Genomic DNA, 26,635 nt, shown 5'->3' with positions numbered 1-26,635 from the left:
CCCTTGCTCCTTTCCCCTCCTTTCCACTAAAGCCCATTAAGGCCCATATACCTCCCGGGGGGTTCCAATAACCTCCCGGAGCTCCGGTATTATCCCGATCTCACCCGGAACCATTCCGGTATCCAAATATAGTCGTCCAATATATCGATCTTTACGTCTCGACCATTTCGAGACTCCTCGTCATGTCCGTGATCACATCTGGGACTCCGAACAACCTTCGGTACATCAAAACATATAAACTCATAATATAACCGTCATCGAACTTTAAGCGTGCGGACCCTACGGGTTCGAGAACTATGTAGACATGACCGAGACACGTCTCCGGCCAATAACCAATAGCGGAACCTGGATGCTCATATTGGCTCCCACATATTCTACGAAGATCTTTATCGGTCAAACCGCATAACAACATACGTTGTTCCCTTTGTCATCGGTATGTTACTTGCCCGAGATTTGATCGTCGGTATCTCAATACCTAGTTCAATCTCATTACCGGCAAGTCTCTTTACTCGTTCCGTAACACATCATCCCGTAACTAACTCATTAGTTACAATGCTTGCAAGGCTTATAGTGATGTGCATTACCGAGTGGGCCCAGAGATACCTCTCCAACAATCGGAGTGACAAATCCTAATCTCGAAATACGCCAACCCAGCAAGTACCTTCGGAGACACCTGTAGAGCACCTTTATAATTACCCAGTTATGTTGTGACGTTTGGTAGCACACAAAGTGTTCCTCCGGTAAACGGGAGTTGCATAATCTCATAGTCATAGGAACATGTATAAGTCATGAAGAAAGCAATAGCAACATACTAAACGATCAAGTGCTAAGCTAACAGAATGGGTCAAGTCAATCACATCATTCTCCTAATGATGTGATCCCGTTAATCAAATGACAACTCATGCCTATGGCTAGGAAACATAACCATCTTTGATCAATGAGCTAGTCAAGTAGAGGCATACTAGTGACACTCTGTTTGTCTATGTATTCACGCATGTATTATGTTTCCGGTTAATACAATTCTAGCATGAATAACAAACATTTATCATGAAATAAGGAAATAAATAATAACTTTATTATTGCCTCTAGGGCATATTTCCTTCACTACGCGCATGCTCCTAGGGGGATAGATTGGTAGGAAAAGACCATCGCTCGTCCCCGACCGCCACTCATAAGGAAGACAATCAATAAATAAATCATGCTCCGACTTCATCACATAACGGTTCACCATACGTGCATGCTATGGGAATCACAAACTTTAGAACAAGTATTTCTCAAATTCACAACTACTCAACTAGCATGACTCTAATATCACCATCTTCATATCTCAAAACACTCATAAGGAATCAAACTTCTCATACTATTCAATGCACTTTATATGAAAGTTTTTATTATATCCTCTTGGATGCCTATCATATTAGGACTAAGTTTATAACCAAAGAAAATTACAATGCTGTTCTAAAGACTCTCAAAATAATATAAGTGAAGCATGAGAGTTCATCTATTTCTTCAAAATAAAACCACCATCGTGTTCTAAAAAGATATAAGTGAAGCACTAGAGCAAATGACAAAGTACTCCAAAAGATATAAGTGAAGATCAATGAGTAGTCAAATAATTGTGCAACTATGTGAAGACTCTCTAACATTTAAGAATTTCAGATCTTGGTAATATTCAAACAGCAAGCAAAACAAAATAAAATAAAATGACGCTCCAAGCAAAACACATATCATGTGGTGAATAAAAATATAGCTCCAAGTAAAGTTACCGATGAACAAAGACGAAAGAGGGGATGCCATCCGGGGCATCCCCAAGCTTAGGCTCTTGATTTTCCTTGAATATTACCTTGGGGTGCCTTGGGCATCCCCAATCTTAGGCTCTTGCCACTCCTTATTCCATAGTCCATCGAATCTTTACCCAAAACTTGAAAACTTCACAACACAAAACTCAACAGAAAACTCGTAAGCTCCTTTAGTATAAGAAAATAAATCACCACTTAGGTACTGTTGTGAACTAATTCTAAATTCATATTGGTGTAATATTTACTGCATTACAACTTCTCTATGGTTCATACCCTCCGATACAACTCATAGATTCATCAAAATAAGCAAACAACACATAGAAAACAGAATCTGTCAAAAACAGAACAGTCTGTAGTAATCTGTATCATTTGAATACTTCTGTAACTCCAAAAATTCTGAAATAACTTTGTGGACCTGAGGAATTTTTCTATTAATCATCTGCAAAAATATTCAACCTAAAAGCACTCTCCAGTAAAAAAATGGCAGCTAATCTCGTGAGCGCAAAAGTTTCTGTTTTTTACAGCAAAATCGCATAGACTTCACCCAAGTCTTCCCAAAGGTTCTACTTGGCACAAACACTAATTAAAACATAAAACCACATCTAAACAGAGGCTAGATAAATTATTTATTACTAAATAGAAGCAAAAATCAAAGAACAAAAATTAAATTGGGTTGCCTCCCCACAAGCGCTAACGTTTAACGCCCCTAGCTAGGCATGATGATTTCGAAGATGCTCACATAAAAGATAATAATTGAAACATAAAGAGAGCATCATGAAGAATATGACTAGCACATTTAAGTCTAACCCACTTCCTATGCATAGGGATTTTGTGAGTAAATAACTTATGGGAACAATAATCAACTAGCATAGGAAGGCAAAACAAGCAAATCTTCAAGATTTTAAGCACATAGAGAGGAAACTTGATATTATTGCAATTCCTACAAGCATATATCCCTCCCTCATAATAAGTTTCAGTAGCATCATGAATAATTTCAACAATATAACCATCACCTAAAGCATTCTTTTCATGATCCACAAGCATATAAATTTTATTACTATAAGTGTCATCACAATAATCATCATAAGTAGCAACTTTGTTCTCATCATAATCGATTGAAACCTCTTCCTAGATAGTGGAATCATTACTAAATAAAGTCACGACCTCTCCAAATCCACTTTCATCAATATAACCATCATAAATAGGAGGCATGCTATCATCATAATAAATTTGCTCATCAAAACTTGGGAGGCTAAAAGTATCATCTTCATTAAACATAGCATCCCCAAGCTTGGGACAAACATTAATTGCAGCAAATAAATTCTCAAACATGTCATCCTCATCAAACATATCATCCGCAAGCTTGGGCCTTTTCATATCATAAGCATAATCGCTCTCATAATTAATAGTATGGATAGCACCAATAGTATAGCAATTATCATCATCACAATGAGTAATAGGAGCAACATCATTTGGGAGGGATACATTTTCACCTTTGCTTCTCCGTCTTTTCTTTTTCTTCTTCACATTATGCGTGGGTTTAATCCTATTTTTGGAGCTCCTTATTAATGAGATGGGTTGAATAGAAGGCTCCTCCTCGTTACCTGATTGATCATAAGAAATAATAGGAAGATATTGGGAAGTCTCTTCCCTTTCATTAGTATTCTCTTCATCTTCTATTTGTTTTCCCGTCTTTATGTAATTGGCAATATATGGATTTTCAATGCAATTCACCGCACAATACATAAAAATTTCTTCTAGATCAAAATCAAGAGATCTATCAAGATTAAATTTTGGAATACCCTCAGTTATACGTTTCATTTCTTCATACCCCAAAAGAAGACTAAGCTCTTTATGAAGCTCAAGGGTAATCAAGTTATCACAATTTTTGGACACGATTTGATCATGAAAAAAAATAGCATTGGAGCTTTAAATGACCATGTTCATTACAAAGTTCACAAGGATGGCGATAAATATTGAATCTTTCAGCACAATCATCTAGCCTTTCTTGCAACTATTTAGTTTCCAAATACTTATGCCTCTTGCAAAATCTATCTTCCCTGTTTGGTGTGTACTTGCAAACTCTATGTATTCCACAAAAGTTGACATGTTTATAAGATACATTGTCATCATGACTAGTGCAATCATCATTAGTACTATAGATATTCAAAAAATTCATACTAACAACATTGCAATCATGCTCATCATTCAAATATTTAGTGCCAAACATTTTAATGCATTCTTCTTCTAACATTTTGGCACAATTATCGGAAGCCTATTTTCATGGAAGTTATTAAAAAGATGAAGCATGTGAGGTACCCTCAATTCCATTTTTTGTAGTTTTCTTTTATAAACTAAACTAGTGATAAAACAAGAAACAAAAAGACTCGATTGCAAGATCCAAAGATATACCTTCAAGCACTCACCTCCCTGGCAACGACGCCAGAAAAGAGCTTGATGTCTACTACGCAACCTTCTTCTTGTAGACGTTGTTGGGCCTCCAAGTGCAGAGGTTTGTAGGACAGTAGCAAATTTCTCTCAAGTGGATGACCTAAGGTTTATCAATTTGTGGGAGGCGTAGGATGAAGATGGTCTCTCTCAAGCAACCCTGCAACCAAATAACAAAGAGTCTCTTGTGTCCCCAACACACCCAATACAATGGTAAATTGTATAGGTGCACTAGTTCGGCGAAGAGATGGTGATACAAGTGCAATATGGATGGTAGATATAGGTTTTTGTAATCTGAAAATATAAAAACAGCAAGGTAACTAATGATAAAAGTGAGCACAAACGATATTGCAATGCGTTGAAACAAGGCCTAGGGTTCATACTTTCACTAGTGCAAGTTCTCTCAACAATAATAACATAATTGGATCATATAACTATTCCTCAACATGCAACAAAGAGTCACTCCAAAGTCACTAATAGCGGAGAACAAACGAAGAGATTATTGTAGGGTACGAAACCACCTCAAAGTTATTCTTTCTGATCGATCTATTCAAGAGTCTGTAGTAAAATAACACGAAGCTATTCTTTCCGTTCAATCTATCCTAGAGTTCGTACTAGAATAACACCTTAAGACACAAATCAACCAAAACCGTAATGTCACCTAGATACTCCAATGTCACCACAAGTATCCGCGGGTATGATTATACGATATGCATCACACAATCTCAGATTCATCTATTCAAACCAACGCAAAGAACTTCAAAGAGTGCCCCAAAGTTTCTACCGGAGAGTCAAGACGAAAACTTGTGCCAACCCCTATGCATAGATTCCCAAGGTCACGGAACCCGCAAGTTGATCGCCAAAAAAATACATCAAGTGAATCAATAGAATACCCCATTGTCACCATGGGTATCCCACGCAAGACATACATCAAGTGTTCTCAAATCCTTAAAGACTCAATCCATAAGATAACTTCAAAGGGGAAACTTAATCCATTACAAGAGAGTAGAGGGGGAGAAACATCATAAGATCCAACTATAATAGCAAAGCTCACGATACATCAAGATCGTGCCGAATCAAGAACACGAGAGAGAGAGAGAGAGAGAGAGAGAGAGAGAGATCAAACACATAGCTACTGGTACATACCCTCAGCCCCGAGGGTGAACTACTCCCTCCTCGTCATGGAGAGCGCCGGGATGATGAAGATGGCCATCGGCGAGGGATCCCCCCTCCGGCAGGGTGCCGGAACAGGGTCCCGATTGGTTTTTCGTGGCTACAGAGGCTTGCAGCGGCGGAACTCCCGATCTAGGTTATTTTCTGGAGGTTTCTGTATTTATAGGAATTTTTGGCGTAGGTCTCACGTCAGGGGGGTCTCCGAGTCATCCACGAGATAGGGGGCGTGCCCAGGGGGGTGGGCGCGCCCTCCACCCTTGTGGACAGCTCGGGACTCTTCTGGCCCAACTCTTTTACTCCGGGGGCTTCTTTTGGTCCATAAAAAATCATCAAAAATTGGCACGTCAATTGGACTCCGTTTGGTATTCCTTTTCTGCGATACTCAAAAACAAGGAAAAACAGAAACTGGCACTGGGCTCTAAGTTAATAGGTTAGTCCCAAAAATCATATAAAATAGCATATAAATGCATATAAAACATCCTAGATGGATAATATAATAGCATGGAACAATCAAAAATTACAGATACGTTGGAGACGTGTCAGGAATGAGGCGCAGGGATCCACTGGTTTCTGGTGGCTTCTCTTATGTAGACAGTGTGGTAGGCCTAAGAGTCTTATTGCAACTTGTATACTTGTGTCCTTTCAACCCACAATTTCCACAGGTAACTGTCCCCATCCTACTGGTGTCTCTTGGGCCAGGAACTTCAAAGTCCCCTTTTCTCCTTGCAGTTTGTTTTCTGCCTGCCTTTTCTTTGAACATAGGAGGTTCAATGTCTGGAGTGTTTGTGTTAGGACAGAAATCTGGACCAGGAACAGGGTATATAATTTCTTTGTATGTCTCCAAATAAAGTGGCTTCTTGAAAAACCCATTGACATAGTCCTCAGGATGCAGCTTTTGCTTTGTCATTACAGATATGCCATGACTGCAAGGTACACTAGTCATGTTCCATTTCTTGCAGTCACATGTATACCCTTTGTAACGCCCCGGACACACCCGTCGGTGGTCGTTACTCCTGGTGGGATCTAGACTGGCCCCACATATCAATACTAGTCTTTTCTGTGCACTTTGTCCTCACTCATGCGCACCCGGGAGCAACTTCCCGGTCGGTCACCCATCCTGAACTTACTCCAAGCTGAGCACACTTAACTTTGGAGTTCTGTCCGAATGGGCTTCCGGAAAAGAAGGAATTCCTTATTGATATGAGCAGTCTATCATCCCTAATAAGCCAGGCTACATACACCCCCACTCAGAGGAACCGACGTCCTCGTCGGGCCATAAGAACGTTCCCTCTTGGCACATACGTCTGTGCATCCAGTTCGGTACATGTGCCATGCCGTGTGCCACAACGGGTCACAAACATCATGAACAACATGACCGCGCACCTGTCCGCAAACATCCGTGTAACCGCGAGGGTCGGCTCTGATACCAACTTGTAACACCCCGGACACACCCGCCGGTGGTCGTTACCCCTGGAGGGATCTAGACTAGCCCCAAAGATCAATACTAGTCTTTTCTGGGCACTTTGTCCTCACTCGTGCGCACCCGAGAGCAACTTCCCGGTCGGTCACCCATCCTAAACTTACTCCAAGCTGAGCACGCTTAACTTTGGAGTTCTGTCCGAATGGGCTTTCGGAAAAGAAGGAATTCCTTATTGATATGAGTAGTCTATATCCCTAATAAGCCAGGCTATCACACCCTTCCATGTCCACACAATACTGTTTTTCTTTGCTAGTAACTTGCCAAATTGTTGGACCAGCTCTATCAGCCTGGCAATACTTGGCATACTGCTTGTTCTATTCTAAAATCTCATAGTAGGTAGGTGTGATTGTCCACCTGCTAATCTATAAATTCTCCCTAGTATGTTGCCTCTTGATCATTTGCTTGGTCTGAATCCCTTCAAACATTGTCCTTATTGGTTTGGCCCTAACATCCAGTATCATCTTGTTGAAGACTTCACTAAGATTGTTCACAACTAAATCTGTTTTGCAAGTATGATCCATAGCAAACCTAGCCCAAGTAGAGACCTGAATTTTTTCGAGCCACTTCCAAGCATCCTCATACTGTGCTTTCACCTCTGCCATCCCTAGTTCATGCCCATGTTTAGTGTAGGAGTAGCTAGCCTTGTCAATACACTTCTTTAGTTCCTGGCCTCTAAACCCAGCAGATTGAAAGTTTGCATATATGTGCCTAAGACAATACCTTTGAGGTGAATCAGGGAATACCTCATTTATTGCCTTAAGCAAGCCCTGTACATTCACAAATTATTAGTACAATTGAACATAATGAATTAATTCAAAAAAGTAATAACAACTAAATTGCTCAATGAAATTCTTCCCAGCCTTTTGCCCGTCAGATATGATAGTGTATGTTCCAAATTTGGTGCCACTGCCAATGCAACATCTCAATTGAGTTAAAAACCAATTCCAACTATCACCATCTTCCTTGTCAACCACGCCAAACGCTATAGGATAAATATTGTTGTTTCCATCCCTTCCTGTGGCTGCAAGAATTTTCTCTCCAGTGGTTAACTTGATGAAGCATCCATCAAGACCTATAAATGGTCTGCAACCATTAAGGAAACCTTCCTTTGAAGCTGCTAAACAGTAGAACATATACTTGAATCTAGGAGTAGGTGCTGGGTTCTCTGGATCTTCAAATGTTGTTACTATACACCTGCTACCTGCGTTTGTGTCAAGAACTGCTTGAAGATAACCCCTGAGCCTCAAGTACTGCTGCTTGTGGTCACCTTGAACTACATCAACAGCCTTCCTCCTTGCCCTATATGCCACACTTCTTGATACATCCACTAAAAACTTAGTCTTGGTCTTCTTAATTAATGCATCCACAGGAGATCTAATGTCTTCTCTCAATGCTGCCTGTACTGAACTTGACATCCACTTAGTAGTAACCTTTGTGGACTCTGCACATGCTCCACAAGTGTGCAACATATCACACTTCTTGATGCAGAATGTTTTTTCATGAACTAACTGTTGGGGAACGTAGTAATTTCAAAAAAATTCCTACGCACACGCAAGATCATGGTGATGCATAGAAACGAGAGGGGAGAGTGTTGTCTACGTACCCTCGTAGACCGTAAGCGGAAGCGTTATGAGAACGCGGTTGATGTAGTCGTACGTCTTCACGATCCAACGGATCCAAGTACCGAACGCACGGCACCTCCGAGTTCAGCACACGTTCAGCTCGATGACGTCCCACGAACTCCGATCCAGCAGAGCTTCATGGGAGAGTTCCGTCAGCACGACGGCGTGATGACGGTGATGATGTTGCTACCGACGCAGGGCTTCGCCTAAGCACCGCTACGATATGATCGCGGTGGATTATGGTGGAGGGGGTACCGCACACGGCTTGGAACAATCAACTTGTGTGTTCTAGGGTGTCCCCCCCGCCCCCGTATATAAAGGATCAAGGGGGAGGCCGGCCGGCCCTTGGGGCGCGCCAAGGAGGGGGGAGTCCTCCTCCTAGTAGGAGTAGGACTCCCCTTTCCTAGTCCAACTAGGAAGAGGGAAGGGGGAAGGAAAGAGAGGGAGAGGGAGAGGGAAAGAGGGGCCTCGCCCCCCTCCCCTAGTCCAATTCGGACTCCTCATGGGAGGGGGCGCGCCACCTCCTGGGCTGCTGCCCTCTCTCTCCCCTGAGGCCCACTAAGGCCCAATACTTCCCCGGGGGGTTCCGGTAACCCCTCCGGCACTCCGATTTTCTCCGAAACCACCCGGAACACTTCCGGTGTCCGAATGTAGCTGTCTAATATATCAATCTTTACGTCTCGACCATTTCGAGACTCCTCGTTATGTTCGTGATCACATCCAGGACTCCGAACTACTTTCGGTACATCAAATCACATAAACTCATAAACCGATCGTCACCGAACGTTAAGCGTGCGGACCCTACGGGTTCGAGAACTATGTAGACATGACCGAGACACGTCTCCGGTCAATAACCAATAGCGGAACCTGGATGCTCATATTGGTTCCTACATATTCTACGAAGATCTTTATCGGTCAAATCGCATAACAACATACGTTGTTCCCTTTGTCATCGGTATGTTACTTTCCCGAGATTCGATCGTCGGTATCCTCATACCTAGCTCAATCTCGTTACCGGCAAGTCTCTTTACTCGTTTCGTAATGCATCATCCCGCAACTAACTCATTAGTCACATTGCTTGCAAGGCTTATAGTGATGTGCATTACCGAGAGGGCCCAGAGATACCTCTCTGACAATCGGAGTGACAAATCATAATCTCGATCTATGCCAACTCAACAAGTACCATCGGAGACACCTATAGAGCACCTTTATAATCACCCAGTTACGTTGTGATGTTTGGTAGCACACAAAGTGTTCCTCCGGTAATCGGGAGTTGCATAATCTCATAGTCATAGGAACATGTATAAGTCATGAAGAAAGCAATAGCAGTAAATTAAAACGATCAAGTGCTAAGCTAACGGAATGGGTCAAGTCAATCACATCATTCTCCTAATAATGTGATCCCGTTTATCAAATGACAACTCATGTCTATGGTTAGGAAACTTAACCATCTTTGATAAACGAGCTAGTCAAGTAGAGGCATACTAGTGACACTCTATTTGTCTATGTATTCACACATGTATTATGTTTCCGATTAATACAATTCTAGCATGAATAATAAACATTTATCATGAAATAAGGAAATAAATAATAACATTATTATTGCCTCTAGGGCATATTTCCTTCAGTCTCCCACTTGCACTAGAGTCAATAATCTAGTTCACATCGCCATGTGATTTAACACCAATAGTTCACATCAGCATGTGATTAACACTCAAAGGGTTTACTAGAGTCAGTAATCTTAGTTCACATCGCCATGTGATTAACACCCAAAGAGTACTAAGGTGTGATCATGTTTTGCTTGTGGGAGAAGTTTAGTCAACGGGTCTGCCATATTCAGATCCGTATGTATTTTGCAAATTTCTATGTTATCAATGCTCTGCACGGAGCTACTCTAGCTTATTGCTCCCACTTTCAATATGTATCCAGATTGAGACTTAGAGTCATCTGGATTAGTGTCAAAACTTGCATCGACGTAACCCTTTATGAAGAACCTTTTGTCACCTCCATAATCGAGAAACATATCCTTATTCCACTAAGGGTAATTTTGACAACTATCCAGTGATCTACTCCTAGATCACTATTGTACTCCCTTGCCAAACTCAGTGTAGGGTATACAATAGATCTGGTACAGAGCATGGCATACTTTATAAAACCTATGGCTGAGGCATAGGGAATGACTTTCATTCTCTTTCTATCTTCTGCCGTGGTCGGGCTTTGAGTCTTACTCAATTTCACACCTTGCAACATAGGCAAGAACTCTTTCTTTGACTGTTCCATTTTGAACTACTTCAAAATCTTGTCAAGGTATGTACTCATTGAAAAAACTTATCAAGCGTCTTGATCTATCTCTATAGATCTTGATGCTCAATATGTAAGCCGCTTCACCGAGGTCTTTCTTTGAAAAACTCCTTTCAAATACTCCTTTATGCTTTCCAGAAAATTCTACATTATTTCCGATCAATAATATGTCATTCACATATACTTATCAGAAATGGTGTAGTGCTCCCATTCACTTTCTTGTAAATACAGACTTCACCGCAAGTCTGTATAAAACTATATGCTTTGATCAACTCATCAAAGCGTATATTCCAACTTTGAGATGCTTGCACCAGTACATAGATGGATCGCTGGAGCTTGCACATTTTGTTAGCACCTTTAAGATCGACAAAACCTTCTGGTTGCATCATATACAACTCTTCTTCAAGAAATCCATTAAGGAATGTAGTTTTGACATCCATTTGCCAGATTTCATAAAATGTGACAATTTTCTAACATGATTCGGACAGACTTAAGCATCGCTACGAGTGAGAAAACCTCATCGTAGTCAACACCTTGAACTTTGTCAAAAACCCTTTTTTGACAAGTCTAGCTTTGTAGATAGTAACACTGCTATCAGCGTCCGTCTTCCTCTTTGAAGATCAATTTATTTTCTATGGCTTGACAATCATCGGGCAAGTCAACCAAAGTCCACACTTTGTTCTCATACATGGATCCCATCTCAGATTTCATGGACTCAAGCCATTTCGCGGAATCTGGGCTCATCATCGCTTCCTCATAGTTCGTAGGTTCGTCATGGTCAAGTATGACCTCCAGAACAGGATTACCGTACCACTCTGGTGCGGATCTCACTCTGGTTGACCTACGAGGTTCGGTAGTAACTTGATCTGAAGTTACATGATCATCATCATTAGCTTCCTCACTAACTGGTGTAGGAGTCACATGAACAGATTTCTATGATGAACTACTTTCCAATAAGGGAGCAGGTACAGTTACCTCATCAAGTTCTACTTTCCTCCCACTCACTTCTTTCGAGAGAAACTCCTTCTCTATAAAGGATCCATTCTTAGCAACGAATGTCTTGCCTTCGGATCTGTGATAGAAGGTGTACCCAACTGTCTCCTTTGGGTATCCTATGAAGACACATTTCTCTGATTTGGGTTTGAGCTTATCAGGATGAAACTTTTTCACATAAGCATCGCAACCCCAAACTTTAAGAAATGACAACTTTGGTTTCTTGCCAAACCACAGTTCATATGGTGTCGTCTCAACGGATTTAGATGGTGCCCTATTTAACGTGAATGCATCTGTCTCTAATGCATAACCCCAAAACGATAGTGGTAAATCGGTAAGAGACATCATGCACTATATCTAATAAAGTATGGTTACGATGTTCGGACACACCATTATGCTGTGGTGTTCTAGGTGGCGTGAGTTGCGAAACTATTCCGCATTGTTTCAAATGAAGACCAAACTCGTAACTCAAATATTCTCCCCTATGATCAGATCGTAGAAACTTTATTTTCTTGTTACGATGATTTTCCACTTCACTCTGAAATTATTTGAACTTTTCAAATGTTTCAGATTTATGTTTCATCAAGTAGATATACCCATATCTACTCAAATCATCTGTGAAGGTGAGAAAATAATGATACCTACCGCGAGCCTCAACACTCATCGGACTGCATACATCAGTATGTATTATTTCCAACATGTCTGTTGCTCGCTCCATTGTTCCGGAGAACGGAGTCTTAGTCATCTTGCCCATGAGGCATGGTTCGCAAGCATCAACTGATTCATAATCAAATGATTCCAAAAACCCATCAGCATGGATTTTCTTCATGCGCTTTACACCAATATGACCTAAACGGCAGTGCTACAAATAAGTTGCACTATCATTATTAACTTTGCATCTTTTGGCTTCACTATTATGAATATGTGTATCACTACGATCGAGATTCAATAAACCATTCACCTTGGGTGTATTCCCATTGAAGGTTTTATTCATGTAAACAGAACAACAATTATTCTCTGACTTTAAATGAATAACCGTATTGCAATAAACATGATCAAATGATATTCATGCTTAACGCGAACACCAAATAACATTTATTTAGGTTCAACACTAATCCCGAAAGTATAGGGAGTGTGCGATGATGATCATATCAATCTTGGAACCACTTCCAACACACATCGTCACTTCACCCTTAACTAGTCTCTGTTCATTCTGCAACTCCCGTTTCGAGTTACTAATCTTAGCAACTGAACTAGTATCAAATACTGAGGGGTTGCTATAAACACTAGTAAAGTACACATCAACAACATGTATATCAAATATACTTTTGTTTACTTTGCCATCCATCTTATCCGCCAAATACTTGGGGCAATTCTGCTTCCAGTGACCAGTCCCTTTGCAGTAGAAGCACTTAGTCTCAGGCTTAGGTCCAGACTTGGGCTTCTTCACTTGAGCAGCAACTTGCTTGTCGTTCTTCTTGAAGTTCCCCTTCTTCCCGTTGCCCTTTTCTTGAAACTAGTGGTCTTGTCAACCATCAACACTTGATGCTTTTCTTGATTTCTACCTTCGTCGATTTCAGCATCACGAAGAGCTTGGGAATCATTTCCGTTATCCCTTGCATATTATAGTTCATCACGAAGTTCTAGTAACTTGGTGATAGTGACTAGAGAACTCTGTCAATCACTATCTTATCTGGAAGATTAACTCCCACTTGATTCAAGTGATTGTAGTACTCAGACATTCTGAGCACATGCTCACTAGCTGAGCAATTGTCCTCCATCTTGTAGGCAAAGTGCTTGTCAAAGGTCTCATACCTTTCGACATGGGCATGAGTCTGAAATACTAATTTCAACTCTTGGAACATCTCATATGCTCCATGGCGTTCAAAACGTCTTTGAAGCCCCGATTCTAAGCCGTAAATCATGGTGCACTAAACTATCAAGTAGTCATCATATCGAGCTTGCCAAACGTTCATAACGTCTGCATCTGCTCCTGCAATCGATCTGTCACCTAGCGGTGCATCAAGGACATAATACTTCTGTGCAGAAATGAGGATAATCCTCAGATCACGGATCCAATCCGCATCATTGCTACTAACATCTTTCAACTTAGTTTTCTCTAGGAACATATCAAAAATAAAACAGGGGAGCTAAACGCGAGCTATTGATCTACAACGTAGATATGCAAATACTACCAGGACTAAGTTCATGATAAATTTAAAGTTTAATTAATCATATTACTTAAGAACTCCCACTTAGATAGACATCCCTCTAGTCATCTAAATGATCATGTGATCCAAATCAACTAAATCATGTCCGATCATCACGTGAGATGAAGTAGTTTTCAATGGTGAACATCACTATGTTGATCATATCTACTATATGATTCACGCTTGACCTTTCGGTCTCCAGTGTTCCGAGGCCATATCTGCATATGCTAGGCTCGTCAAGTTTAACCCGAGTATTTCTGCGTGTGCAAAACTGGCTTGCACCCGTTGTATATGAACGTAGAGCTTATCACACCCGATCATAACGTGGTGTCTCGGCACGACGAACTTTGGCAACGGTGCATACTCAGGGAGAACACCTGTACCTTGAAATTTAGTGAGAGATCATCTTATAATGCTACCGTCAATCAAAGCAGAATAAGATGCATAAAAGATAAACATCACATGCAATCAATATAAGTGATATGATTTGGCCATCATCATTTTGTGCCTTTGATCTCCATCTCCAAAGCACCGTCATGATCACCATTGTCACCAGCGTGACACCATGATCTCCATCTTAGCATCGTTGTCGTCTCGCCAACTATTGCTTCTACGACTATCGCTACCGCTTAGTGATAAAGTAAAGCAATTACATGGCGGTTGCATTTCATACAATAAAGCGACAACCATATGGCTCCTGCCAGTTGCCGATAACTCGGTTACAAAACATGATCATCTCATACAATTAAATTTAGCATCATGTCTTGACCATATCACATCACAACATGCCCTGCAAAAACAAGTTAGACATCCTCTACTTTGTTGTTGCAAGTTTTACGTGGCTGCTACGGGCTGAGCAAGAACCGTTCTTACCTACGCATCAAAACCACAACGATATTTCGTCAAGTTAGTGTTGTTTTAACCTTCACAAGGACCGGGCGTAGCCACACTCGATTCAACTAAAGTTGGAGAAACTGACACCCGCCAGCCACCTGTGTGCAAAGCACGTCGGTAGAACCAGTCTCGCGTAAGCGTACGCGTAATGTTGGTCCGGGCCGCTTCATCCAACAATACCGCCGAATCAAAGTATGACATGCTGGTAAGCAGTATGACTTGTATCGCCCACAACTCACTTGTGTTCTACTCGTGCATATAACATCTACGCATAAACCTGGCTCGGATGCCACTGTTGGGGAACGTAGTAATTTCAAAAAAATTCCTACGCACACGCAAGATCATGGTGATGCATAGAAACGAGAGGGGAGAGTGTTGTCCATGTCCCCTCGTAGACCGTAAGCGCAAGCGTTATGAGAACGCAGTTGATGTAGTCGTACGTCTTCACGATCCGACCGATCCAAGTACCGAACGCACGGCACCTCTGAGTTCAGCACATGTTCAACTCGATGACGTCCCACGAACTCCGATCCAGCAGAGCTTCACGGGAGAGTTCCGTCAGCACGACGGCGTGATGACGGTGATGATGTTGCTACCGACGCAGGGCTTCGCCTAAGCACCGCTACGATATGATCGAGGTGGATTATGGTGGAGGGGGGCACCGCACACGGCTTGGAACAATCAACTTGTGTGTTCTAGGGTGCCCCCGCCCCCGTATATAAAGGAGAAAGGGGGGAGGCCGGCCGGCTCTTGGGGCGCGCCAAGGAGGGGGGAGTCCTCCTCCTAGTAGGAGTAGGACTCCCCTTTCCTAGTCCAACTAGGAAGAGGGAAGGGGGAAGGAAAGAGAGGGAGAGGGAGAGGGAAAGAGGGGCCGCGCCCCCCTCCCCTAGTCCAATTCGGACTCCTCATGGGAGGGGGCGCGCCACCTCCTGGGCTGTTGCCCTCTCTCTCCCCTGAGGCCCACTAAGGCCCAATACTTCCCCGGGGGGTTCCGGTAACCCCCGGCACTCCGGTTTTCTCCGAAACCACCCGGAACATTTCCGGTGTCCAAATATAGCCGTCCAATATATCAATTTTTACATCTCGACCATTTTGAGACTCCTCGTTATGTCCACGATCACATCCGGGGCTCCGAACTACCTTCGGTACATCAAATCACATAAACTCATAATACTGATCGTCACCGAACGTTAAGCGTGCGGACCCTACGGGTTCAAGAATTTGTAGACATGACCAAGACACGTCTCCGGTCAATAACCAATAGCGGAACCTGGATGCTCATATTGGTTCCTACATATTCTACGATGATCTTTATCGGTCAAACCGCATAACAACATACGTTGTTCCCTTTGTCATCGGTATGTTACTTGCCCGAGATTCGATCGTCGGTATCCTCATACCTAGCTCAATCTTGTTACCGGCAAGTCTCTTTACTCGTTCCGTAATGCATCATCCCGCAACTAACTCATTAGCCACATTGCTTGCAAGGCTTATAGTGATGTGCGTTACCGAGAGGGCCCAGAGATACCTCTCCGACAATCGGAGTGACAAATCCTAATCTCGATCTATGCCAACTCAATAAGTACCATCGGAGACACCTGTAGAGCACCTTTATAATCACCTAGTTACGTTGTGACGTTTGGTAGCACACAAAGTGTTCCTCCGGTAATCGGGAGTTGCATAATCTCATAGGAACATGTATAAGTCATGAAGAAAGCAATAGCAGTAAACTAAAACGATCAAGTGCTAAGCTAACGGAATGGGTCAAGTCAATCACATCATTCTCCTAATAATGTGATCCCGTTTATCAAATGACAACTCATGTCTATGGTTAGGAAACTTAACCATCTTTGATAAACGAGCTAGTCAAGTAGAGGCATACTAGTGACACTCTATTTGTCTATGTATTCACACATGTATTATGTTTCCGATTAATACAATTCTAGCATGAATAATAAACATTTACCATGAAATAAGGAAATAAATAATAACTTTATTATTGCCTCTAGGGCATATTTCCTTCACTAACTTAGAGGCACATATATAAAAATCACATCCCTGTGCTCTCTCTGAGCACCAAACAATAATCCTATCTGGGGCATTTCTTTGGTAATGAAAATTTCTCAAAGTCCTAATGTGAAAATCCCTAAGTGCATCTCTAAACTCATACACAGTGGTGAAGCACAAGCCCTTATAGAACTGTTCTACTGGTCCTTGAAGTTTGTGATCATACCATATCCTATCTTTCAACTTCTTACTCCTTCTCTTCCTACCACTTGGTAGTTTATAGGATCCTTCAGGCTCATCTTCTTCATCATTGATGCAATAATCACCAGGGAAACATTTTTCATCTGCTTCAGGGAACCAATCTGCTTTCTCCTTTTTCTCAACCTCATGGTGGGATCTACTGGTTGGACCAGGTTTTCTCACTACCTTCAGTTTCTGTACCACTGTTGTATCTTGTTTTGCAGCTTCATCTTCAGAGGAATACTGTAACTGAAAATCCACATTGTTCCCATCTGAACGTGAATTTGCAGCTTCATCATCAGAAACAAATTCAGACACATCAGTGCCACCTTCAAAATGGTTAAGGTCAACTTGTCTCCGCACCATGCTTTTCTTCAGCTCTTCCTTTCTGTCCATGCTTATATCCACCACCTTAGTGCAACTTTGTTGAGTGTTAATGCAATGTTTAGCAAAATAACTATCTCTGTTTTCATCTGCATTACATGCCTCAAGAGCTCCCACTACTCTTATGTTCAGAATCTTTTCATTATGAGAATGGATCAACATCTGCTGCACATCATCTTCACAGCATATTTGATCTAAACCTTCTAATCCTTTCTCCTCATCAAATACATAGTACATATAATCATCAGCCACAAAGCCCTCATTCCCAATAAGAGAAAGCATTGTCAAATATGATATGTCTGACTGGTACAGATTTCGAACCACAGATTCTCTGGCATTGAAATGGAACCAAATTGCCCACTTTGGGTCATCAATTCTGAAAATTATTTAATGAATAACCTTTATTAACTGAAAACCGGATAACTGAACCTAAGTATGCACAATATTGAGTTTTTGTCAAACTGTTTTGTTCAGTTTCTTACACAATTTGAAATCTCTGAATCTAATAGATGAGATGCCGTACCTGCCACCGCCCGCAGAACGTGGAAGCTTCCGTCGACCTTGACCTGTGCTTCTTGTCGTCAACGGTGGTCGCGCCGGCGCCGACCAACCCAACCTCTGCGAAGGATGAGATTCGGACTGAGAAGGCTGTTGCGGCAAGCTGCCGACCACGTCCGCAGGTATGCCTGAATCGCTGCCGGAGTTTGCATCCACAGCCGCCATGGCTGGCGACGGCTAGGGCTAGGGACGAGCTCGGGGGAGAGTGATAGAGGGTGGGGGATGGGGAGCCGGCCGGCCAGGTTTGACCTGGTCCGACCAGGTGCGACCGAGCGGCGGCTCTAACGGTAGCACGCGCGCGCCATTAGCCGTTAGGCCGCCCGCCAGCCTGGCACGTGGGCCCCTGCTGTCTGAATCGCGGTTAAATCGGTCAAAACGATCATTCCGTCAGCTTGGTAGTTTTTAGTCACGGGATTAAGTTTTTTTCGTAGTTTTCTGCCACTTTTAAAAAAAGTGGTAGTTCTGTGGGACGCGAACCTCTAAAGTGGTAGTTTTTTGTCAAACACTCGCAGAAAGATGACTTGGAGGCAGTGGACAAAGAGGAGGAGGAGGCAACGGAGAAGGAGGCGAAGGCTGCCTACGCGGCAGCGGCGGCACCTTGAGCACAGAGGCTCGGATTACCGGTCCGGTAGGAAAGAAAATCTTAATTTTCAACACGGTTTGCCGTACTCATACTCTTTTGTGACGGGGCATGTAAAAACTTAAGCATACTTGTCTCTTTTTTATTGTGATCGGGCATGTGATTTGGCGCTGGTGTGATCCGGCGCGCGCTATGAATTGGACTTTATTTGAACTTTAAATTGCCCTTTACTAACGAACATATATAAAATAACATTGGATGGCCAGCTACCGCATTCGTGTCCACGAACGGATGAAGAAGCAAATTTACGGGTTAGTGTTAGAAATGCTTGACATCTCTTTGTACCCACTTCCCTTCTTGGCCTTATGCTAGCAACTTAGTAATTTGAAGCAATAAGCTTATCTACCCACCCTCCATAATCCTACAGAGAAGAGAAGACTTGAGACTTGTTCGACCGGATGATATGATCTCGGGTCCTAGTCCTAACAACAACGTGCACCATCGATGACCCTGAGACAGCATGTTCAGACCAATTACTCGGCCTGGCATGGTGGTCGATGAGTAATGGACCGAGCCGATTTTCTTGAGTAGTAGGTGAGTGTGTGTGTTTTACTTTTCAGTGAGAATCCGACAGAACAGGCTTTGAAAGTGGAAAAGTCGCTGCTATCGATCGTTTTCAGATCTTTTACTGCGGCTGCTACCAACTTCTCACGTAGGGCCTGCATGCGGTCGTCGATTTTATCATCATCGTCAAGATCGGCTCATTGGCTCCAGGACATGTATACAGTATACTCTACCGGTAACTTGTACAGTACTCCCTCCAAACCATGCATGCTGTCTAAACGGGAGACCCATCTCCGCATGTGACACTTGTCAAACCGAATCTCAAAGCAACAGGCCTTTTTCCATCGACTCCCTTTGCCAAATCTCGTTTTCTGTAGCCCCAAATTCTACAGCCGCCGGTGAGGTTCGCCCGGCTGCTCACCTCGTCGCCGCCGGTGCACTCCTCGACGCCATCGGCAAGTCCCCAACTCTGCTCGCTCCATCCTCGTCGGCAACGGCGACGCTCATCGACGCCCCATCGCGCATGCCCGCCCTATCTACTTGCCACATCCACTCACGGCCCTACTCCTTGACGCCGGCAGCAACTTCCCTGCTCGTGGTGGTCCATTCCCGCCGGAAACGGCCATGTTCGTCGGCGCCCAAGCTCAGGCACCGCCCAGTTGCCTGTCGCCGTTGGCGTGGAGGAGCTACGTGTGGGCAAAGGAGGATCTGGCGGAGAGACTACTGATTGCAGAGCCTAGCCGTCGTCGGCGGGCTGCGCTGTCGCCGGCGAGATGTAAATAGATGGGATGGTCTTTTTGAACGTGGGAATCGGAGTGAGCTGGAACTGGAAGTTGGAAACGAGATTTGACGAAGGGAAACGATGGGATGAAGGGCTGCTGCTTTGAGATTCGCTTTTGACAGGTGTCAAGTGCGGAGATGGGTCTCCCGTTTAGTCCCGTACGAGCTGGTCGTATAGGATTTTTTTTCCTCCATCGAAATACAGTGTTAAATATGTGGCAACCATCTCGAGGTGGACCAGCGGCCCAGATAATAGTACTATATAACAGTACGACCCATAGCACATTTTTACTCTGTAAATTAATATAAGAGCGAACATGGGCTGAGTTGAGTATTATAGAGCACACGTCCCGTGACATACAGTATATAGCAAAGGAGAAACCGAGAGAAACATAATGAAACAATGACGACCAGCTGCTTAATTGAACCCACCCGGTGACCCACGGACCAAACTACTCCCTCCGTCTAGGTGTGTAAGTCATCTTACGTTGTGCACCGCGACCAAGGCGGAGAGGAAAACGAGAAAACTTAATGTCTTTTTGCTAATTAATAGCGTTGCATGCAATGAACTAACCACTGCATGTCATGTTTGGTAGTCTCAAGTCATTAAAAGCATGCACGGCCCACATCTCTTATTGGTTGATATGTCACAAAACAAAAAACGAGGAGGGAGTTAATGTACCGTGCCTAAGTGTTTTGGGATTATTTAGTTTTCGTAAGGTGACTTACACACCTAGACGGAGGGAGTACAATTGGTTAAAGGACTTGGCCCGGTTAACTAAACTACGGAACACCAGTACTCTGCATAGTACTATTATACTCCCTCCGTTCCTAAATATAAGTCTTTGTAGAGATTCCACTAGGTGGACTACATACAGGAGCAAAATAGATGAATCTACACTTAAAATGCATCTATATACATCCGTATGTGGTTCATAATGAAATCTCTACAAAGACTTATATTTAGGAACGGAGGGAGTACTGTACATGAAATCAAGGAAGCAACCAAATCCTTGAAAACAAAAACAATATACGGAGATCAAGTTGCCAAGTTGGGCACATGCGGTCTACTCCCTTCGTTCTGAAATATTTGTCTTTCTAGACATTTTAAATGGCTACCACATACGGATGTATGTAGACATATTTTAAAGTGTAGATTCACTCATTTTGTTTCGTATGTAGTCACTTGTTAAATATCTAGAAAGACAAATATTTAGAAACGAAGGGAGTAAGTTATTACCCTGTCCCGCCCGCCGTGCACGCCAGTTGCCAAGCATGCATGCTGCACCTTCCCCGGAGGCGCTTCTCCTTTGTTTTGCTCTCCCTAAACAATCATCACGTCACGTCTACGTACTACACGCATCCCTGTCTGAATTATTAGACAAGCTTTCGTTGTAAACTTGTAATAAGACTAGATAGGGCTAGCACTCGTATTCTACTGGTGCCGACGTGGAGTAGATCGGTGATAGCTCAGCTGTTGGTATGGAGAGCTGGTGGTTGTTGGCTGGTTATGGACGCGGGAGCGTAATGCTCACTGATGAGATTGGTCAAACCCAACGCGGCACGAGTCCAGGCTCGTGGAACGCTGACCGTTCTGCCCGCATGCATGCAGGTTGCAGCTGCATGCGCCCTGGTCAATGAACAAATGACATCCTGGACTCGGTCGTGAGCCGTGGTATAAAACTAAAAAGGATATCATATATTATTTTTAAATGAAGGATATGGGATGTTTGTCTAGGATACTAGTAAATGAGTTTGCTCAGAATAGTTCATGCAGGATTCAAACAGTTTCTGTGGAGTTCATAACTATGACTCGGTGTACAGTACTGATGAGTGTGATTTATGACTGAGTGGCCGAAACCAGTGGAACATTGTACGTCAAACAACTTTGTTTTTATGTTGAAATTCAATCCGGAAAATATCCAGCGGCATACAAGTATGCTACAAGTTTCCACAAGTGGAATAGTAGGAGTACCTTATTGGCATTATTTTGAGTGACAAATAGTAGAACAAGCAGACGCAATCACCCATTGTTAACTGTTTAGGTGTGTACTGACTTGTCTCCTCCTTCCTTTATGTTGACTCACCTACTTAATAATTTGTCTACTTACTAGTTTTTTCTTATCAAAGAAAATTAGCCACTAGTTTTTCTCTGGGGTCGAGCTTCACGTCTTCCTGCTCCTATATAAACCCTTGCAACAAGCCCCTGTCTAACACAAGCTCTCACCACCCGTGTGAGAGGATTAGAGAGGGCATCCAAGAAACAGCAAAGTAGCAGTACAAACATACTTGCAGCTAAGCTAAGACACATCATGGCGATCACAACTGCTAGTGCCAGTCCGGCCATGCAAGAAGCAGCAAAGACGCCAAGCGCCTCGCCGCCCCGCGCCACGGCCGCCTCGCCGGCTCGCTACCGGCCTTCACCGCTGGTCATATTCAGCGCCTGCCTCGTCCTCATCGGCTCCAGCGGGCCGCTCCTGCTGCGGGTCTACTTCGTCCACGGCGGGCAACGCCTCTGGCTCTCCGCGCTGGTCCAGATCTCCGGCTGGCCGCTCCTCCTCCCGCCCCTGTGCGTCTCCATCTTCCGCGGCCGCCGCCACGGCATCGTCAACCTCCTCCTCCCGCCTCGCCTCATTGGCGCGGCCGTCGTTCTAGGCAGTTTGTACGCTGTGTCGTGCTTCGTGTACGCGATGGGCTCGCAGGCGCTGCCGTTGTCCACCTCGTCCTTGCTGCTGGCGACCCAGCTCGCCTTCACCGCCGTGTTCGCGTTCCTCTTCGTCGGGCTCCGCTTCACGCCCTTCTCTGCCAACGCCGTCCTGCTGCTCACCATCGGTCCGGCGGTGCTCGGCGTCGGGCCCGGGTCCGGGAAGCCGGCGGGCGAGCCATCCAAGACGTACTGGACCGGGTTCTGCGAGGCCATCGCGGCGGCCGCGCTCGCCGGGCTCGTGCTACCGCTCGTTGAGGTCGCCATGGAGCGGTTTGGGCGGCGGAGGGGACCCGCCGCGAGTGCGCCGCCACCCTACTCCACGGTGATGCAGATGCAAGCCATGATGGGCCTCGCCGGCACGATGGTGTGCCTGCTCGGCATGGCCATCAAGAGCGACTTCAAGGCGCTGCCAATCGAGGCGGCGGCATTCGGGCTCGGCGAGACCAAGTACTACCTAGTGCTCGTGTGGGGTGCCGTGGCGTGGCAGCTTCTCAACCTGGGTGTCGTGGGGCTCGTCACTTGCGCCTCTTCGCTCCTCGCCGGCATCATGGTCGCCGTCCTCCTGCCGCTCTCCGAGGTCCTCGCCGTCATCTTCCTCCACGAGAAGTTCGACGGACCAAAGGGTATCGCGCTCGTGCTCTGCCTCTGGGGCTTTGCCTCCTACATGTACGGCGAGAAGGTCCAGCAGAAGAAGGCGGCGGCGCAGAAGAACCAGCTGCTGCAGCAGCAGATGGCGAGGAAAACCGGAGACCTCGAGCTGGCTACCCCTTGAAGACCGGCAAATTCTCTATGCGTGTAGTGTAGTGATTATTTTTTAAATTTCAAAAGCACAGGAAATACAAGAGTAGGGTAACACAGAGAAATCAAGTGCTACCATTGAGTTAATAAAAAACATTACTATTCAGAAATGTTCACTTCTTGCAATAAGTGTAGTACAATATGCATATTGCTGCTTCTTCAGGAATTTTTTTAAGGAGAGCTTTTATTAACTTTTCTTTTGCGGGAAGCTTTTATTGACGTCAAACGGGGATTCAAAAGACTATACAAACATCTCATTGGAAAAGATGGCAGAAGTTATGGGAGGGAAAAGGTAGCAAACGTTATGTTGAGTACACTACCGTCGCAAAATACAAAGGTGAGGACACCAGAGATGAGAATGATATTCTACCATATGCACCGTGCATGGATCCACTGTCCATAGTTGCTTTTCAATCGTCCTAGCAAATTTTGTTTGTTCCAGACTGTTGCATCCCTTCGGCGGCATCCATCTGGGCTATTTTTTTTTTAATAATACATTTTTTTTATTAATTTGCACAAATATTACGCCCAAAAAATGATTTTCAAAAATAATACACCGTCGGCCCACAGCAGGCCGACTGGTCCTAGTCGGCCTACAGCAGGCCGACTGGGGTCCTATCCGCTTGCTGCTGGCCGATTGGCCTATCGGCCACCAGGTAAAGTCCAGTCGGCCAACTGGGGGCTGACAAGGTCCAGTCGGCCTGCTGTGGGCCGATTGAAACTAATTGGCCTGCTGTGGGCCGACAGGAACTAATTGGCCTGTTGTGGGCCGACTGATGCATGCATACCATATTACAGATTTTTTTTGCCCCGTACGATATTACAGATTTTTTTTTTCAAAACTACGACGTATTTTCGCGCAACCCTTTCCCCTTAATATTTTCCCGCCAACTCTTTCCCGCCACCCGTTTCTTATCCACGGTTTCCCGCCATATGTTCCCGCCAACTCTTTCCCACCATCCGTTTCCTGCCATATGTTCCCGCCAACTCTTTCCCGCCACCCGTTTCCCGCCATATGTTCCCGCCAACTCTTTCCCGCCATACTGCAGTCGTTCTTTCCCGCCATTTTCTCCTCTCTACCTATAAAACCCCCTTCAGACGGAGGTGGATAAGCATTCCAGTGTAGTGTAGTTGAGATGTCGCATTATCCTTTCGATCGTAGTTTTCACCCTGGGATGAGCAAGACTCTTCTGAGGCTAGCTATCGATTTCAGGATGGACAATAGGATAGTTCCATGGGATGAACTCACCGGTAGTGACACCATAATGAAAGAGTTGGCTCACGAATTACGTAGGTCTGGGTGGCCTGAAAGGACCTATGAGGAGGTACGTAAAGAACTTCTTAGGTTGCATGAAAGGTGGAAGAAGGTAGTGGTGCCGAAGAGTGAAACTTTCAGAAGGATTGCAGCAAATAATCCATGTTTATGGACTGAGGAGAGCGAGGACGAAGATGATATCTTCATGCCGCCGCTTCCGGGTTCTGCATCGTCGAAGGGCAAGGTTTCTGCATCGTCGAAGGGCACGACTTATTCATCGTCGAAGGGCAAGAGTTCTTCACCGTCGAAGGGCAAGAGTTCTGCATCGATCGAGAATGACGATGATGACTTCATGTAGTTTTTATGCTGTATGTTGCAAGTTCAGTCGTACGTACCGTTTAATTTAGATGTAGTTCTATCTAGTTGTTTGTAATGTCTTGTTGTATGAGCATTATATTCTATCTAAATATGATCTTGTAGTTCAGATAACAGAGTACTAAAATAGAGTAGGCATATGTCTCATACATAAGTACATAGTCATTTGTCTCATACATAGAATAGGCATAAGTCTCACACAGAAATAGATGGTAATGTCTGTACAGATAGATAGAAGCGTCAGTGACGACGTCTAGCCTGGCGGGGAGGCGGATCTGGAAGCGGCGACCATCCCCACCTGTCGGGTGGAATAATGTGACGAGGAGGAATCTCAGACTCTTCCTGGTCATGTTGTGTATCCTGTGTGGGGCCTGGTGGAGGAGTCGAAAACATGTTCATCCACTGGGTGTGCTGCGACATCTGAGCCTGTATGTTCTCCCCGGGATGTTGATCACTCCCCCACGTGTCATGTGATGCCGACATAGATGCCTGATATCCGTATGCTCCTGCGCGATGGAACGTTTCATCATGAAGAATGAGGTCGCGTCAATTAATATTGAAAACAATAAATATGAAGACACATACCTGCTGGATGTGACGGCTGCTCTGGCTCAAACACGAAGCTGGACGAGGGACCGTACTGCTGTGGCTGTGGAGAAAACACGAAGCTCGACGAGGGATCGTGCTGCTGTGGCTCTGGAGAAAACACGAAGCTCGACGACGGGAAGCACTAGAGCAACATGTGCAGTGACCTCCTTCACGACGGGAAGCACTAAAGCAAAAGGATTGCATCCCCTTCGTTCACAACCTTGTAACCACCGCACCCAATCGGAGTCTCGCTCTATCGGCCTCAAATAAAAGTAAATTATTGTACTTGACTGTGTCCATAATGCATGAACACCGACGGTGTGTGTTTCAGTATCAAGACCTAAACTTGCCGCAATCCATTCTTTCAACTGACTGACAGACCATGTTTGAGGTGCGCTCATTGGCACCTCTATGTGAGTAAATTCACTCAGATCTGCTCCCATCACAGTTGTTTGGACAGGACCAGGACCATAGTAAAATCTGAACTTCACTACATCAGACATCTCGGCTCATCTATTTTTTTCAACAACGAAATACAATTCACTAAAAAATATTAGACATGTCTATATATATTACAGAATATTAACGGAGCAACTAATACAATTCACACACCTACAAGTATATTACAAATATTTGCCGAAGCAACTACAAATATTTACAGATTTTAATATTTGACTACCTATGTTACGGATTTTACGGGAGCTACTCCAAATACTGACACTCCTAAATACTTCACATCCACATATAGTACGAAATATTACCGGAGCAACTACACATTTTTACACAAATAATTAGTTGACACCTAAATATATTTACGTATACTACCGGGGCAAATAACAATAATCGCACACCTAATTTATTTCACATCCAAACATATTA

At 44.1% G+C, this 26,635-nt stretch overlaps 1 protein-coding gene across 1 annotated transcript; it reads left to right on the top strand.

The window, feature by feature from the left end:
- The first annotated feature begins 22,264 nt into the window (after positions 1 to 22,264).
- Positions 22,265 to 23,648, top strand: LOC123100372 (purine permease 3). The gene has a single exon (XM_044522309.1). It carries the CDS (start codon positions 22,346 to 22,348, stop codon positions 23,510 to 23,512), a length of 1,167 nt encoding a protein of 388 aa, XP_044378244.1. The 5' UTR covers positions 22,265 to 22,345; the 3' UTR covers positions 23,513 to 23,648.
- The last annotated feature ends 2,987 nt before the right edge of the window (positions 23,649 to 26,635 follow it).

The sequence above is a fragment of the Triticum aestivum genome, chromosome 4D, assembly GCF_018294505.1.
Source record: "Triticum aestivum cultivar Chinese Spring chromosome 4D, IWGSC CS RefSeq v2.1, whole genome shotgun sequence".
NCBI classification, from domain to species: Eukaryota; Viridiplantae; Streptophyta; class Magnoliopsida; order Poales; family Poaceae; genus Triticum; species Triticum aestivum.
Note: the sequence above shows the minus strand (reverse complement) of the source record. Positions and strands in the feature narration are given on the sequence as shown.

Coding starts and splice junctions, on each gene's coding strand:
- LOC123100372 (XM_044522309.1), top strand. CDS start 22,346: ATGGCGATCACAACTGCTAGTGCCAGTCCGGCCATGCAAGAAGCAGCA.